This window comes from Lonchura striata, chromosome 6, assembly GCF_046129695.1.
Source record: "Lonchura striata isolate bLonStr1 chromosome 6, bLonStr1.mat, whole genome shotgun sequence".
Classification (NCBI taxonomy): domain Eukaryota; kingdom Metazoa; phylum Chordata; class Aves; order Passeriformes; family Estrildidae; genus Lonchura; species Lonchura striata.
This window is the reverse complement of record NC_134608.1, coordinates 61348682-61365383: the sequence shown is the minus strand read 5'-3', so window position 1 is coordinate 61365383 and position 16702 is coordinate 61348682. Positions and strand designations below refer to the sequence as shown.

General features: G+C 42.8%; 1 protein-coding gene across 2 annotated transcripts; it reads left to right on the top strand.

Moving 5' to 3' along the window:
* Positions 1–4758: 4758 nt before the first annotated feature.
* Positions 4759–11047, top strand: ARL14EP (ARF like GTPase 14 effector protein). 2 transcript variants are annotated; one of them, XM_021536713.2, is made up of 4 exons: positions 4759–4889; positions 7030–7532; positions 8433–8560; positions 9566–11047. In XM_021536713.2, exons 2-4 carry the CDS (start codon positions 7110–7112, stop codon positions 9792–9794), a joined length of 780 nt encoding a protein of 259 aa, XP_021392388.1. In that variant the 5' UTR covers positions 4759–4889; positions 7030–7109; the 3' UTR covers positions 9795–11047. The 2 variants fall into 2 exon arrangements, with proteins under 2 accessions (XP_021392388.1, XP_077640521.1); XM_077784395.1 differs by lacking the exon at positions 4759–4889 and adding an exon at positions 4917–5101.
* The last annotated feature ends 5655 nt before the right edge of the window (positions 11048–16702 follow it).

The following is a 16702-nucleotide window of genomic DNA, read 5'->3' as shown; positions in this document are numbered from 1 at the left end:
TAACCAACTGGTGGTTGTTAAGACAGATATGATTTTCCCTGGAAAATATCCTTTTTAAATATAGTATGCACCAGCTACCCATAGTAGCAGTGTTATGCCAGTATAGCCATGTCAATAGAGTAAATGTTTTCCTTTAATAGAAATAACACAGTAAAACATCTTCCTTTACAGACAATACCATACACAAGAGTTTCCAGAAAATGGCTAATAATAATCATTACTAGCTATTTTGCTGGATGAGTTTCCCAAAATTAGGGCTTAACTAAAGTGCTTTACACTGGCTGGTGGCAGCTACAGAACTGACAATTCTTGACCTAAATGCTCATCTGTTGTTTCTTCTCCCCAGCTTTGGTGTTCAATTAAGGCAGCCTTATTTAATGGCAAACAGCATAAAAGAAATGCTGAGTAACCATGAATCAAGCCCGACTATTTAACAGGTAAAAATCGTGGAAGGCTTCCTGGAGTGCTGCGTGATCCATAAACCCACACTCACACTGACAAAGCTCACTCACACATGATTTATTTGTGACCTCTTTGCTCCCTGGGACATCAGGGTGCACTGGGGAGAAGTAACACCCAGACAAATGATTCAGCATGGACCAATTAAAAAAAAAAAAGTAGACCCTTCTTGAATCTTCACCAGCTGTCAGATTAACAACCTTAATTTTCCATCAAGCCAAGCACAGAGAGGGCATTTTTCTTAGGAAAAGACAAATCTTAAATTCCTTGAGCACCCTAGCCTGTTACCAGTGAGTAAGCATTGACTGTCTCAGGTCTGCAAGGATTAGCTGCTCTGAAAGTGCCTAGAAGGAGAGTGAATGAGATTGCTTTTAGTAATGGCCCTGCTTTTTGAATCAGAAATAAATTCAATACCTTTAGAGACGGGTAAACGAAACTCCCAAACATTGGGCTTGTGTCCCAAACTGGCAGAGAGTGGCTGCACCAATTGCAAAGGACAGCTGACATCCAAGTTTCTGAGCTCATTGCCTTCAGCCCCAAAGCAGAGAACACAGAATAGCACCAGGGTGATGCTGCATCATCTGGGAAGTTGCTCAGACAAGAGGAGCAGGCTGAAAGCAGCAGCCAAAATCCTTCTCAACACAAAGATCTCACTGAGCAGAGAATGTGCCAGGCCATAAATTTATAAGGACTGTCTCGAAATCAGCCTGGAAAGGGCAGAAGATTCCCAAAGAGGCATCCCAAGGTCAGTGCCAGTAAAGCAGAGGATTCTCTTTGTGAGACAGCAATAATCAAAGTGCTGAGGAGGACTTCAATTTTTTTCAGCCTGACAGAATTTCTATTATTTCTAGATACCCCAAAAATTCTACATAATACAAACTCACATATTCAACAGTTGTGTGCCAAAACGTAAATGCAAATTTTTTAAATAATCAGAACTCTTTATAACATTACCAAATTAAAATAAAAAAACCAGAACAACTAGGCCACAGAGGAATTTAAGCTAGTACATGCATGCCATTAAATCCATATCTAACAAAATAAAACTTATTAGCATGCTAAGGTAATTTTTAAGATTTTAAAAATGAGTTTTATGGTATTACCCAGGCTTTCCATGACTTAAAGATTTGGTGTGAAATAAACAGCTCTCTTTGTAACATTACTTGATGACTTTTAGATAAAATACCTCACTTGGCATCACATTTTCTACACAAGGAAAAGCTCATGTAGGCTACTTATTTTCCTTTTTCAATTTATTTTTAAATGCTCCGTACAAAAACCATCATTTTTTTTTTTCTGCCTTTTCCTCTGCAACAATTGCTTTCTACATCTCTGGTTTCATGTTTTTAAAAAAGCAGATATATGTTATAAGAAAATCATAGAGAAAATCAAAGCAGACAACATCTATGCCTACTTGGTGTTCCAGCACATTTTGCAGGAACTAGACAGAAACGTTTGCCTTGAAGAAAAGTAATAGGATCCCTGGTGGTAGCAAAAATATATAACAACAATTATATTCAGGGTTTTTTTTTAAACCAAATATGCCAAATATAATAATATCAACATTTTATTTCCATTTGACACTAAAGCTCAAAAAAAAAAAAAAAAACACTTTATGAGATAGTGATTCTATATCAGCAGAATACCTTAGCCTGTCTCATTTTAATAAAAAACATTTTAACAGCATCCTCAAACTTGCTTAAACTGAAAAAGCAATTAAATCTCTGACACTTTCCAGTATCTTGCTGATTTCTAGACCAGACTAACTGGATACCACATAGGTGAACAGAATCTCTGGGAGGTTTTTTGGATAAGGTGTAAGATCTTAAAATAATGCTCAACAATGTCCAAATGACAGGTAAAGCAATGAAAAATTATTACTTGATCACCTTTGAAATTTGAGATGAGCTACCTAGAATTTACACTATATTGAAGAGAGTTAGAAACACCTTTCTTCTGAGTCTATCACAAAGTTTTTTGCAGGTCAGCAACAAATCTGTCTCTGCTTTAAGTCTGGAAATGAGGGCAATGGAAAACCACAATATTTTTTAAGCAATCATGTATCACAATACTGCTTTACTCAGTTATTACATGTGGGGGAACTGAGGGACACATGAATCACTGACTTAGTGAGCAGACACAAACTAGAGACAGTAGGACTTCTACTACTGTTCAACACAAAATCCATTAAAAATTACCTTGACGCACATATTTCCTATTTCAGATGTCCTCATGAGTGAAAATGGCATATGAAGTCAGCCTGCATGGGCAGAGAAACAAATTTAAATTATACCTGTGGCAGCAAAGGTCACAGTTGAGATGGCCACGATCCACAAAGTGTCACCATGCAACTGCAGAAAGCTCCAACCAAAACAGAGCAACAGCACACCTCAGCAGAAGGCTGTAAGTAGCTGATCTTTCTATTCTTCAGCCCAGCCTTTCATCCCCTCCTGTTGATGCACTGCCCCTGTGTGCCTCTGGGCCCTGTGTGCTTGCCCAGCACACCTGGGCACTCCCTGGCTCCTCACCTGCAATTTTATTCACCTGTCCTGCACAGCTGCACCCACTGGGGATGAGGATCAGCCCCACTCCCAATCACCACACACTGCCCCTACTCACCCAGTATCACCAGAATACATGAGAATATTCCCACCACACCCAGTCTAGCTCCTGTTCAAGTTCCCCTTCATCTTCATCTAGAATCCTTTTACACTAAATCCTAAAGCTCTCCCTCATTAAGGCACCATTCCATTTACAGAGGAAAGCTACTGTGATCAACCAAAACCAGTCTAAATCCATGGCTGGCATGTTTGTTACAATTCCCAAATAACCTGAAACCAGCCTGACACAGTGAGCCTCACACATTGACACTAACGGTGAAAAAGTGAATACACCTCACTGCTCTTCCTATATTTATGTAATACAAATTGATGTCACAACCTGTATCTCAAGTTATCTCCTTCATGAATTATTCCCCTTCATTAACTCCACATATTTCATCCTAAGCCACACAAGTCAGCAGAAGCAGCCTTACTGAGGCTTTCTTGAATGACAGCACTTCACAGTCTCTCTGTCATCACTGAGCCACTGCATAACTTAACATATGGAATTTACAATGGTTTTCTTTAGTGGTCAGTGGAGAAACAGCAAATGGAACAACCTACAGGCTGTTACTCCCATATATTAAAGCTTCCAATGCTTTAGAACACTGGGTATCTCCTGAAGCACTGATTTCAGGGTTAGGGTGAGGTGTGGAATACAGTCTGAGGGACCTGGGGGATGCACAAGTGATTCCCGGTACAGCACAAGGCATCCCGGGATAGCACAGGGCATTCCCGGGAGAGCACAGGGCTTCCCGGTACAGCACAGGGCACTCCGGGATAGCACAGGGCATTCCCGGTACAGCACAGGACACTCCCCGGATAGCACGGAGCATTCCCGGGAGAGCACAGGGCTTCCCGGTACAGCACAGGGCACTCCGGGATAGCACAGGGCATTCCCGGTACAGCACAGGGCACTCCCGGTACAGCACAGGGCACTCCCGGTACAGCACAGGACACTCCCGGTACAGCACAGGACACCCCCGGGATAGCACAGGGCATTCCCGGGATAGCACAGGACACTCCCGGGATAGCACAGGGCATTCCCGGGATAGCACAGGGCACTGCCGGTACAGCACAGGGCACTGCCGGTACAGCACAGGGCATTCCGGGATAGCACAGGGCATCCCAGGATAGCACAGGGCGTTCCGGGATAGCACAGGGCATCCCAGGATAGCACAGGGCATTCCCGGGATAGCACAGGGCGTTCCGGGATAGCACAGGGCATTCCAGGATAGCACAGGGCATTCCCGGTACAGCACAGGGCACTCCCGAGCCCCGGTCCGGCCCCGAGCCCGGTCAGTGCCGGCGGAGCCTGCAGCAGGCCGCGACCTTCCGCTCAACGGCCGCGCCGATCGCGTTCGCTCAGCACCGGCCCCGGGAAGCGCTGGCAAAGGCCGGGGAACACCGGCAAAGGCCGGGGAACACCGGCAAAGGCCGGGGAACACCGGGAAAGGCCGGGGAACACCGGGAAAGGCCGGCGAACACCGGGAAAGGCCGGGGAACACTGGGAAAGGCCGGGGAACACCGGGAAAGGCCGGCGAACACCGGGAAAGGCCGGCGAACACCGGGAAAGGCCGGGGAACACTGGGAAAGGCCGGCGAACACCGGGCCCCTGAGGCCGGGCTCCGCGCCGCCAGGTGCCGCTGTCGCCGCCCGCCGGCCGGAAGCGCCGCCCGCCGGCCGGAAGTGCCGCCCGCCGGCCGGAAGTGCCGCCCCCGCCCCGCTCTCTGGGGGCGCAGCCGCCGCTGATGGCCGCCGCCCGCCGGCGGCGCGCAGGGACCGGGCGCAGGCCGGGAGCCCACACGGCGGCACACACAGCGCGGAGAGGTACCGGCACGGCGGCACACAGCCCGCGGGGAGGTACCGGGGCGGCCCCGAGGGGCCGGGCTCTGTGCCCGGGCGTTGGAAGGCCCGTGTGGGGCCCGTTCCTCCTCGCCGCTGTTGGCCCCTCAGCGCTCGGGCTGCGGCAGCGCCGGGCGGCCGTCGGCAGGGGCACACACCTGCGGGCCGCGGGGCCTGGCTTTGCTCCTTCCGCCCCGGTGAGCTGGCAGGAAAAGCAGCGGCGTGCTCCTGCCGCCCGGAGGGAACGCGCTGAAGCTGCCAGCGAGAATTGCTGCGCGTTAAGCGATCCCTAAGTTCCGTCAGCAGTACTGTCGTTTGAACAAAGCCAGGTGACAGACGTGAGATGTTCTGCAGTTTAATGTAGGGAATACCACGTAGCATAGTCAGCGGGTAGAAGAGATACCTGACGTTGTAATAATTATTTGGGGATTTTTTTTCCCCTAGGAGACAAATTAGGTTTCTTATAAGAACATGGTCCAAGAGTCCTGACTTAAAATCCATGTGCTAATTTTGAAAATTCAGACTGTCACTTGTCTATTGATGTGGTGAGTTTCAGCCATGCACACAAGCCCCACCTCACACACAGGAATCGGTCAAAAATGCACCTTAGCACTTGAAGCAGGCGTGATGTAACAGACTTTTTCGAGTAAAGTTACTTAGTATTGCCTAAATGCTGTTAAAATGTTAATTCAGCTGTAGTGAACTTTGCTCATTTACGGCTCCAGTTACCTTGGCTTGGAACACAAACTTTGTGCAGCTAACAAAAAAAGATTGTCGTTAGAGCTGGCTCACTAAGATGGTGAAGTTTGATAGGTGGTCTTTTAAAAAAGATTTTAAAAATCATTCACACACCAGCCACTGTGAATAGTTTGACTCCCTCTCGGACACAACCAGTACCCTGCTTTTCCATTTGTCTGCGTTTTGCCTTTGCAGAACAGGGTATAGGTGAACATAAACCTACCAGTTAAGCTACTCTCATTGTAATTAAGGTTCTTGGAGGATTTGAGAGCAAATTACTCCTTTCTTTTTATGTTGAGGTGAAAATAGTGCAAGATGGGCTCAGGCTGTGGTGTGTTAGGGCCATCACTGGGCTAGCAACAAACAGAGTGTGACATCTAAATTATTGTTACTTTTAACCCAATAACCAATGTGGACTGCTTTATCCAATTACACAAAACCACCCAAACCCGTGGAGAAGGACCAGCCACTGCCCTATTCTAAAACCTTAAACTCTTGAGTTTTTCACCATGTGATTCAAACTACACCACTATTCAAACTCCACACCCGCAATCCCAGTTCTGTCATTCAATTTTAGAAGTTTCTCCACAGCCTCAGGTCACATGCAGAGTTCTCCTGGGGGCCAGTGCCTGCCAGTATAGAAAGTCTGAAATTCTCAGCAACCAGGGTTCCAACATCAGTCTGCAGTAGCTCACTTGGCATTTGGTAATTTGGTTTGATGTTAGTGTATAACTATGAAATAACTGCCCAACAGAGGGCTGCACACAAAGGCCACATGACCCCAAAAATGCACACAACTGGAGCTGCCCATCTTGGTGCATAGCCCAGCCTGGTTCTTGGAAAGGCTCAGGTTTGATCCAGGGTGTTGGCCTGCACCTGATACACATGGAAAGTGCTGCTGGGTGGGAATTGCTGACTGACTCCAGCCAGCCTGTGCAGCCCACCTTCTGCAGCTTTTTTCCCCTTTAGAAGCTCCTTGGAAACAGGATGGGTAAAATGTGTGGCCATCAGCAGTCCCTTTCTGTGGGCAGTCAGGTCTTGGCTGGCAGGGATTGTCCCAGGAGAGGGGGTCCCCAGGAAAACCAATGACAAGAGCAGGCTGCTGTGTGACTTTGTACCTTGCTCCCAGATTGCTTTTGAGACAGTCATGCAACTAAACATTTTGAATAGATACTTATTTTAGCAAAAAAAAAAAAAAAAAAAGCCTCTGAAAGGAATAGAAAATACATGGTTTGATTCCAGAATAAATCTATTATCTTTTTAGCTTTATCTAGACTAGAAGGCTATAATTTCTTTACATGTTTTTTAAATTACTTACATCCAGTATGTCAGACTTATGGATAAAAGTTTGCATTGCAAATCTGATGGATTTTAATGCTTTCTCTAGGGTGATCTTCACAGAAACTCCTAAAGGCTTCAAAGATTTATTTTGGGCAAAACAGATGAGAGACATTCTGATAAAGTAAAATGGATCCTTGTTCAGTTGGAGTTCAGCTCCAAGCCACCAATGAATGCCATAAGACCTATTACACCCGTCACACCGGCTTCAAGACCAAACAAGACATCTCTTCATCTGACCTGCTGCTGCTTCAGCTCAGGACTGGGATAACCCTGTCAGAGAGCAACACAATCTGCCTCCACCATGCCAAAATTTACATTGAACGGTTTGAAGACTTACAGAAATCCTGTTGTGACCCCTTCAACATCCACAGAAAACTATCAAAGAAAAACTTGCGAGCAATTGACTTAGACGATGCAGCTTTTCTAAGTGCCAAGTTTGGAAGGCAGTTTGTTCCAGGTTGGAAGCTTTGTCCCAAATGTATGCAGATAATAAATGGAAGTGTGGATGTGGAACCTGAGGAGCGACAAAGGAGAAGGCTGGATCCAGATGTATGTATATGGATCAGCTTTCCCATCCCCTCTGTACTCTGCAAGCTATTAGAGTCTACTATGTAAAGAAATTAAATTTGTCTCTCATAGAAATAAGAAAGGATGTAGTCTTTTAGATGTACAGGAGTTTACTGTATTTAAACCTTTGTTTGGAGGACTTTAAAAATCTTCTCTAATTAAATAATACGGCCTCTAAATTTTGAAAAATTGTGTCTTCTTATAAATTCATGTAAATACCAGGCTGCTGCTGGTATTTTAAGCTGTTATTCAAGCCTGGCAAACAACAAACTCTGTGCTTGAAACCAAGCACTGCAGAAGTTGCTTCTAAAGATGTCTCTTCAGTTAAAAGCAAAAGAAAGGTGTTTCTCTTGCAGTTCGTTAGAAAATGAGCCTGCAGTGAGGGGCATTAAGTGTACTCCTGTTGTGGTGTCTGGGCTGTGAAGGCCGTGGCATTTGGTCAGGGGCACTGGTGAACGGGCGTGGGAGAACAGTTCTCCAGGGGCTGAGCCTGGAGTGAGGCTGGTGCCTTGCTGGGTGCAGAGTTCCAGCTGTGCACACGGAACCTGTGGTGTGGGCAACCAAAACAGCAAGAGCTTGCCTGTATGCACCCTGAGCAAAGAGGAGTTGCATCCTAGGAGCTGTTCCCTTGCTGTGATTTTCAATTATATGTCAGTGTGATTAGGAGGATGATTTGAAAGCATTGATTAAAACTGCTACTACAAAGCTTGTGTTGCTGGGGTCAGATACAGGAATAGTTCTCCAGCATAAAGATTTTAAGCTGTTTCTCCTGGGAAATCATAGAATCATAGGTCAAGAATTCATCTAGGTTATTACAATACCCTTGACTGGATCTTTTTTTAATTTGTATTTATAATTAAGTGACATTTTCTCTTCCTTCAGGGGCGTACAGCCAAGGCTTTAAAGTCACTCCAGTTTGCTAACCCAGGACGACAAACGGAGTTCACTCCAGAGACCAGTAAAAGGGAAAAAAGAAGGCAAACAAAAATCTCAGTGTTTAATTCAGACAGGTAATTTGTTAGTTGTATTTACATTAACTTCCATTTGAAAATAGAATAGCCTCAATGGTCAGCCTGTAACATTATCTGTGTAGATGTTTGTGTGTGTATGGATTGGGTTCTTGGTTTTAGGGATGTTGATGATCCATCTCATTCCTGAGATAAATAAAAGAGAAGATAAAATGTTAGCTTACAGTTCATATTTCAGGCAAACACAAAAAGGTGTTTGTCAGGCACAATACTACACAGACCACAGATGTAGCTATTAATACATGCATAAACTAAAATCCTGATAATAAGATAAATTTTAATACTTTAAGAGCAAGTAGGCTACACTGAAAATATTGATCATCATCTTTTTTAAACTCGGTAGTTACGCTTGGTAAACAAGTGTGCAAGTTAGGATCTTGCCTTCCTTTTGAAAAACAAAGTTAATATCCAAATTGAATAATACGAGATAACAAGTTACAACCTTCTAATGTGACTGATAAAAAAAAAAAAAGACATTTTCTATTTGTCAAAATACGCAAGAAATATCACATTAATGCGTTGTAGTTGTATCACATTAAGTGTAACTGTACCAGACAGAAACAGACACTAAATGTGCTGCTCACCAACTACACATCTTTCCCTATGCCTCTCTTTCTTCTGCTTAGTTTGGGCACAGAGTGGAGATACAATTACAATTGTTACCAAAAACAGTAAGATACGCGTATCTTTGAAATGAACAGGGCTAAAGTGAACACCTGTAGAAAGCAAACTCCCCTCCTGTCCTGGCTTTGCACTGGAGGCATTCACAGAAGTGATGCAAAGCTTTTAGCCACTGGAAAGCTGTACACACCTTTCATGTTAAAGATGAAAGGAAAACTTCATCAAAAAACACAGGTTAAGATGAAAGGAAAACTTCCTTTCCAGGAAGTTCGCTTTTTCCTTCTGGCCTAAAAAATCTCAGCACCTTGGTATCAGTAATAAGCGGATTTTAACACGGAAAATACCTGTTTGTTTTCCATTGTACAGGCAAGTTATCCCAGCCAAGAGTAAGGTGTATGACAGCCAGGGGCTGCTGCTGTACAGCGGGATGGACCTGTGTGACTGCCTGGATGAAGATTGCCTGGGCTGCTTCTATGCCTGCCCCAAGTGCGGCTCCAACAAGTGCGGCACCGAGTGTCGCTGCGACCGCAAGTGGCTGTACGAGCAGATCGAGATCGAGGGAGGGGAGATCATCAGGAACAAGCACGCTGGGTAGGGGACCCGTGCATTATTCCATCCTGGATGGGTGGGCCACGCTTTGGTTAAACACAGCATGAGCAGCATTTAATTGAATGGAAGCTATTGGGACTTGCCAGGACCCACATGATGGGTGTGCTTGCTTTCACAGTCATTTTCAGTGTGGTTATGGACATAACCATACTGCTGTTTTTCACACTTGAGTTCTGCACTGCAGTTAGGCTTCTTAGCCGTGCAGGTAGGATCTCACTCAACAGTACAAGGTGCTGAATTCTAATGTCATCTATCCTGAGATGTGCACTGTTCTTTCATTCAGTGTTTTATAGGATGCACTGTTTCTGTGTATTCCTCATTTCTCCTTCTCAGTTTCAGGCTCTCATGGGTTTTAATCTGTTTTATGTGAAATGCTGTGAAAGTTCTCAAAGAATTTACATGCAGTGTTAATAGAACTCTCTTTCTAGAATTAACAGTGAATACTGGGTCTTCTATAGAGTATTGAAGCTACACCTGATAAATCCAATCCTGTTCACTTAAGGAGTCAAAATAATTTTGTTGTTCAGGTCTCATCCCAGTTAGTGGGATTTGAGGTCAGATTATCCTTATGAATTCATAAGGATATGAATTCATATTAATTCATATGAATTCATATTAAAATATTGAAATTAAGCTGTCAAGGCATTGTGTTAAAGTATTACTTATTACTTTTTCTGTAGAACAAAATTAAAATAATTTGTCTGTTATCAGTCTGTGATTGGACTGAACCAGTATTTCAGCATCCCTCTCTTGAGTTTTTTTCTTTTTTTACTGATTTTTAACTTGAGTTTCTGTTTCCAATTATCTAGACTGTTATCAGAAAAACCCAGATGAATGGACAGTATCTTCGGTTGATACATTCTCTGTCTTCATAATATTAAAGTTTTACACTATAAAAAAACTTACTGAAAAGATATTATAAATTAAGTTCTAGTAACATTTTTATTCTTTGTATTTTTGTTGTGTTTTGTATAATTTCCTATTCTTTGATGACTTGGAAGATCTGCATGTTTGTTAGGTCACATTTTTCCAATAATACTTTAAGTTCTTGCAGACTTACTTGGTAAAGTTTTATAATTTTGCAATGTGCTCAGCAGAACTTTTTCAGTTCTGCTAAGTGTCATGAATGTTGCCTTTCCAAAATCCAAAGTTATGCTTTGAGTTCTGCTGACATCTGCTGGTCCTGCTGGAGTATAAACACTGAGATGCTACATTTTTATTAAATCTGTTGTAAAAATAATCAGACTCTTTTTTTTTTTTTTTTTGGTCAGAGCATTGGCTGTTGCAGTGGATGTCTCTCACTGTTTCATCCATAAGCAAATATAAACAGGTAACTTCCAGGAGAGTGAGAGGGGAAAAGCTGTTTGATTCATGTCATTTACATATGTTTTAATTAGACCAGAGTTGGCAGTGCCCATTGTTAATAAATTTAATAGGCTTCCATATGTGTAATGAGTGTAACCCCTTCAGGTCCACAGCCAGATTTTGGATTCACTAACTACCAGTAACTTAAGTTGCCTAGAGCATCCATTTATTAGAAGAGTATTGCTCCATTTCTATTAAGTTTGTGCAAAGTTAATACATTCAGCCTCTCATTTTACAGCTGCACTAGCAGGTGGTTACTTTCCCAGATAAAACACTTGTTTTCTAACAATATAAATAGGGAGTACTGTTCTTTAGGACACTTACGGTTTGTTTTTTTTCTGGTAAAAAAAAAAAAAAAAAGTCATTTTGGTGTTGGCTGTTCACATGTTCTCCTAACAGATTTAGGACATTTCCATTTAGCTGTATTTCCTTAACATGACTAGGCTGTAGTGTGTCACTAAGTTCAGCATGTTTTTATACAGTTCTATATGCCTCACAACCATTTTTCTCTTAAAAGACATTGTTACAAGTCAAACTTCACCATCTTGTTAGATTTAACCTGCTTACAGCATGAATTTCTTTTTGCTGTTTTTATAAACACCACACAACTATTTTGTCATCATCTAAAGTGAGTGAGCACGTGACTCTCAGTAGCACATATACTTCCTCATCTGCCAGAATTACTCACCTAAGCCTGTTAAGCAGGACATTATTTCAGTTGAGCCAAAGGAAACAACAACTACTGTCCATAAAATCCAAAATTCATAACCACTTTAAGCTCTGCATGCAGTGAAACCAACTGTAGGTGTACCTCAGTGGCTTAATAAAACTTTCCTTTTGGTATATTAAGTGCAAGAATTTATGCCTTGGCAAAGTTTACATATTTAAGGGACAAAAAGCAATGACAGTAAAAGAATCTGTTTTATCAAGAGTGCATATCCCATGAATCAGTTTGAGTTTATTGAACAGAAATTCCAGAATTGTGTAAAAAACCAAGCCAGTCCTTAACACTTACTTTCTCACACAGAACAAACTTCAAGTTTAGAAAATGGGCAAATTTAACATCTTCAAAAGTCAGTGAGGGTTGTTCTGTTGACCCTGTGAGAGTTGCTGCACAAACCAGTGCTCAGACCAGAGACAATCACAAAGGGATAGTGGCCCCTTCATGAAGCTGAACATTTAAAACCAATTAAACATCCCTTGGGATTATTTGTTTTAAATACTCAACAGCACAGTGCAGTCAGGTAATTAACTCAGAGAAGCTTTATATTAACTTTTTCAGCATTATGCTACAAAAAGGCATCTTTGAGAGTATGTTATAGCCTTATCCTTAGACACAGCATGAATTTGGGTTCTTTCAATAAATACAATTAATTATTTCAGTGACTAACATAAGACAGCTTCTAACTTTTGAATCTCATACCATTCAAGGCATTAGAGCTGGAAGTGGACAGACCTACACAAAAATTGTAATTTTGTAAAGCCAGAAGTCAGAATTAAACCTTCTAAAGGAGGAAAAGAAAGCAGTTAAGGTGACAATGTTTACCTATTTTAGATCTGTTTTAATGTTCCTTTTAGCCTTTTCTCATAGGCATTACTCATATTAACCAGAATGAACCAATAAACAGCTGCACAAATGCTCTCACTGAAATCCCATAGTGACAGAGCTCCAGAGAGGTTAAGTGGACATCTATCCCTTGGTGTGTGACAGAAACAGCTACAGCAGTCAGCATCAAGGCCTTCACGTTCTCAGTCTCATGGCAAAGCACAAACACACATTTCCAGCTTAAATTTCTTTTCCCCTAAAATTCCCAGTTTTCTTTTGTAGTATTTGTGTCTCAATACATGCAGTTCCAGCATTTCTCAGCTGATCTCTCAGTGGAATATAGGGTGTGCTGACATACAGTAGCTTGTCCCTCATGATCCAGGTCTTTTCTCCCAATAACTCCTCAGCAAACATTCTGAAAGCTTTGTTCATCTTTAGTCTGGTTTCTAACCAATACCACACTAATGCAACTTTATTTAAAGGCCCCTTCAGACACTTCTCTCCAGCTTCAAATTATACATTCTTTTAAATCTAGCTGATAGAGAAACAGTTCATTGAAATTAATATATTCAAAGATCATTAATTACAAGTTGCATTTAACATTCACCAGTGTGGAAGCCATAACCAGAACTGCTGTTACTAGATTTCAAATCAAAGAGACATCAATTAGATTTCAAATCATCAGCTGCCCTCCAACATATATTAAAAAATATTGTAGGGAGGTGTGAACCCTTGCCATTAAACTGTCCAGCTGCCTGTTTGAAAGAGTTTTGTGCCATTATCCCTCTGAAACAGGGAATTTCCATGTTTCTGGTCCCTCGCACCCAGCAGAGGGCATCAGCTTACTGCAAACCCGTTATAAGTTCCGTGGTGCACCTCCAAGAGATGCGACCCCAGGGCTGAGGCATTCCTCAAAGAGGAGTTCATTGACACATTCAGAAATCGAGCAGGAAAGAGAAGTGTTACCCACAGCCACGAGGCTGCAATAGAGCTGACTCAGGCACAAGATTTTCACTTAAGAGGAATTTATTTTCTTTTGGGGCTTTATAAGAGCTTCACACCCAATCCCCAAACACCTCGATGGTTGCTAGTCCTTTCAGAGGAGAGCAGCACATTTTTATTGATACATTTGCATTTTACGTTCCACTGTGCAAGCTTGGTTTGGATCTCCTTCCTGCCTGAGCATTGTCTCAGAAAGGCAGTATTGGGTAAGCAAGGAGGTACAGCAGGGCCCTGCTCTCCCAAAATGGAAAACTTTCCCAGACAAATGGGGAAAACTTTCCCAGACAGCCAGGGAAATACCCTGTCAGCATTTTACCAGAGCAGCTACAACAGCAGCCAGAATAGCCTAGCCATAGATGTTGGGTTGGGATAGGGAGAAGACAAGAGAGACAGGGACTTTCCCTGATTCTCCTATCATAACCAAGTGGTGAGAAAATTGCCTTAATTCTTCTCTTTTTCCCTTGGGTAGCCCTGTACTCAGCAGCAGAAGAAATCTGGATCACACACTAAGTGGCTTGCCTTTCTAAGCTCTAGTTAGGACAGTTTTAACAACTTGTGTCCTAAGCTCAGCTCTCCATCTCACCCACAGATGTCAGCATTACCTACTGCAACCTCCTGAGAGTGCTCCATGCAGAGCTCCAGCCTGCAACCTGAAGTAAAAGCAATTCTCTTCTATCGTTTTTTAATTTCTCCTTGTTATTCTTCCAGTTTTTCTTGCATTTTAACTGATAGCTCTCCCTACTTTTTAATTTACTGTTTTAGCTGCTGAACTGGAACCATGAAGTAGACAATATCAGTTAATATATTAAAAAGAGTTTATATATGTATATATATATATATATATATATATACACACCAGCAAGCACCAGCTGTGCAGCCTGAGTAAAGTGGTTACCAGCACCATCACAATTTAAATTCTCAAAGAGAAATCACTGGCAATCCAAAGCTCCTATTTAATTCACAGCTCCAAACGCCTCACAAGTTATCTGGGAAACCTTTTAACATAACTACTTGGCTTAAAGGTAGAAAATAAGATGTTACCAAATTTCAGTAACATAAATTTTCTTAATTCACCATTTCTTTTTCTAGTTAATCCTGCATTAGAGTACTTTATAATCCAGGTGAGAATGAGTTTTCTTTCCACTTCATCAATTTTCTGTTGCAAGTTTGTAGTATGCAAAAAAAAAAAAAAAAAAAAACAACCACCTCCACAAACTCACAGATAACCAAAAACACCACCATCAAGCCTCCAAGCTGGTCATCTTTTATGACATGGTACTGCTCTCTCAGCTGACTTGCTTGTCAGTTCTCAATGAGATGGGCTGGATCTTGACAGCTGACTTCAATGCTCCTGGAATTTCTCTCTGAACCATCTCTTTTTAGTAGTTATTATAATTAGAGTGATTATGTTTTGGCTTAGTTTTCATTTGTTCTCTTTGTGCTTGCTTCCTGGGAGTTCACCACTAAGAAAAGAGAAAAAAATCAGAGACAGTTCTCTGTTAAATACACCTGTGCAGAATGCCTCACCTCCAGCAGGCTCCTTAAGTTGTCAGTGCTGAGGGAGCCGCAGACCTCAGCTGCACTGTTCCACATCTCACCAGTGAGCTCCTAATAGCGGTCCTGGTGATTTGAGTGAAATTGCTTAGAGCAGTGAAGGAAGCCAAGCAAAGAGGTGTGTTCTGCCCAGGTGAAATGTGTCAGGATGAAATGCTGAGACTGACAGACCTGTTTGGACAAAGACACCACTCACCCTCACTGGTTATGTGTGAATCAGGTGGAGAGATTGTGCCCAAGATCTCATGATCCTAAGGAGTCACTGTGTGAAGCAGCTACAGAGTTACAGTGTACACCTAAAATAAAATCCCTTCTGTTGTGGGATTCCCAAAATAAAATGCTGGGTAACCTTTGCAGGATTGTTCCCTAAAGATCTAGAGAAGTCTGAAGTGCCAAATGCCTGGATCTGAACTTCAGTACTTATGTTTCCCTTTGGAGCTCAGGATGGGGCTTGGATATGGGGACAGGGCAGCCAGACGGGCACGAGCAGAGCAAATGCCTTTTCTTGTGCTTCCTGTTGGATGTGGTCAGTATAAACAAACTGGGTAGAAAGCAGTAGTTTATACTAGTGGAATTTGGTTATATCTCCAGACAACACCAGAATTTTATTTTTCAAAAGAGGTTTTCTTCCTATTGGGTTTGAGTGTTTGGTTTTGTTTTTATCAAAAACCCCAGAAAGGCCAAATTTATCCAGCCTGGCCTGTGCCAGCTATCCTCTGCTTTATGACTCTCCTGTGGTAATTTCTTGTCTGTGACTTGCTGACTTCTTGAAGTAAAGAGTGGGCTGGCTGTGGTTTGGAGCACATGAGGATGCAGGGCTGCTGTCAGAGGACATCTGGCACAGGAGCTGCTGCAGAAAATGTCTGTAATTTCTTCTGTGCTGGGAGAGGGCTGCAGCACCCAGCTCTGTGTGCACACTCCATCCCATCCAGGCACCTCTGACCCAAACTGGGCTAACATGGTTTTCTCTGTCCACCCTCTGAGCACATCCTTGGCTAGAAGTTCTATTTTTGCTGCAGAGTGGCAGAACCTGTCTCACTAACACTGTACTTATTTCATTTCTGTCTGCACAGTGCTCCAAACGGGGCAGAGCTGAGCCAGATCTCAGCAATGTGCATGTGCACATGTGCTTGTAGGATTGTAAAGTGCAGCTGATCCAGCCAAACTGGGTGGAGCTCCTCTCTCAGAAATCCCAGCTAAAAGTGGCATGGGTATAAGGTACCACTGATCTGCATTTGTTTGAACCTGCCCAAGAAGGAAGAAGTAAAACCACTTTTGTGCCTGAGTGTGTGTTCTGTCCTGTAGGGTATGAGGAAAGGGGACCTGCACTCCATGGACTTGCACTGACCTCAGTAATTATTTCAGAATTAGCTGGAAGGCTGGAGACTCGGCTTCTGCATCTTCTGTGCTTCAGTGCAGTTTTAAAG

Excerpts from the sequence above, each read along its gene's own strand:
- ARL14EP (XM_021536713.2), top strand. The coding sequence starts at position 7,110 with ATGGATCCTTGTTCAGTTGGAGTTCAGCTCCAAGCCACCAATGAATGC. Across the intron at positions 7,533-8,432 it reads GGAGAAGGCTGGATCCAGAT|GGGCGTACAGCCAAGGCTTT; the intron begins GTATGTATATGG and ends CTCTTCCTTCAG. Across the intron at positions 8,561-9,565 it reads TCAGTGTTTAATTCAGACAG|GCAAGTTATCCCAGCCAAGA; the intron begins GTAATTTGTTAG and ends TCCATTGTACAG.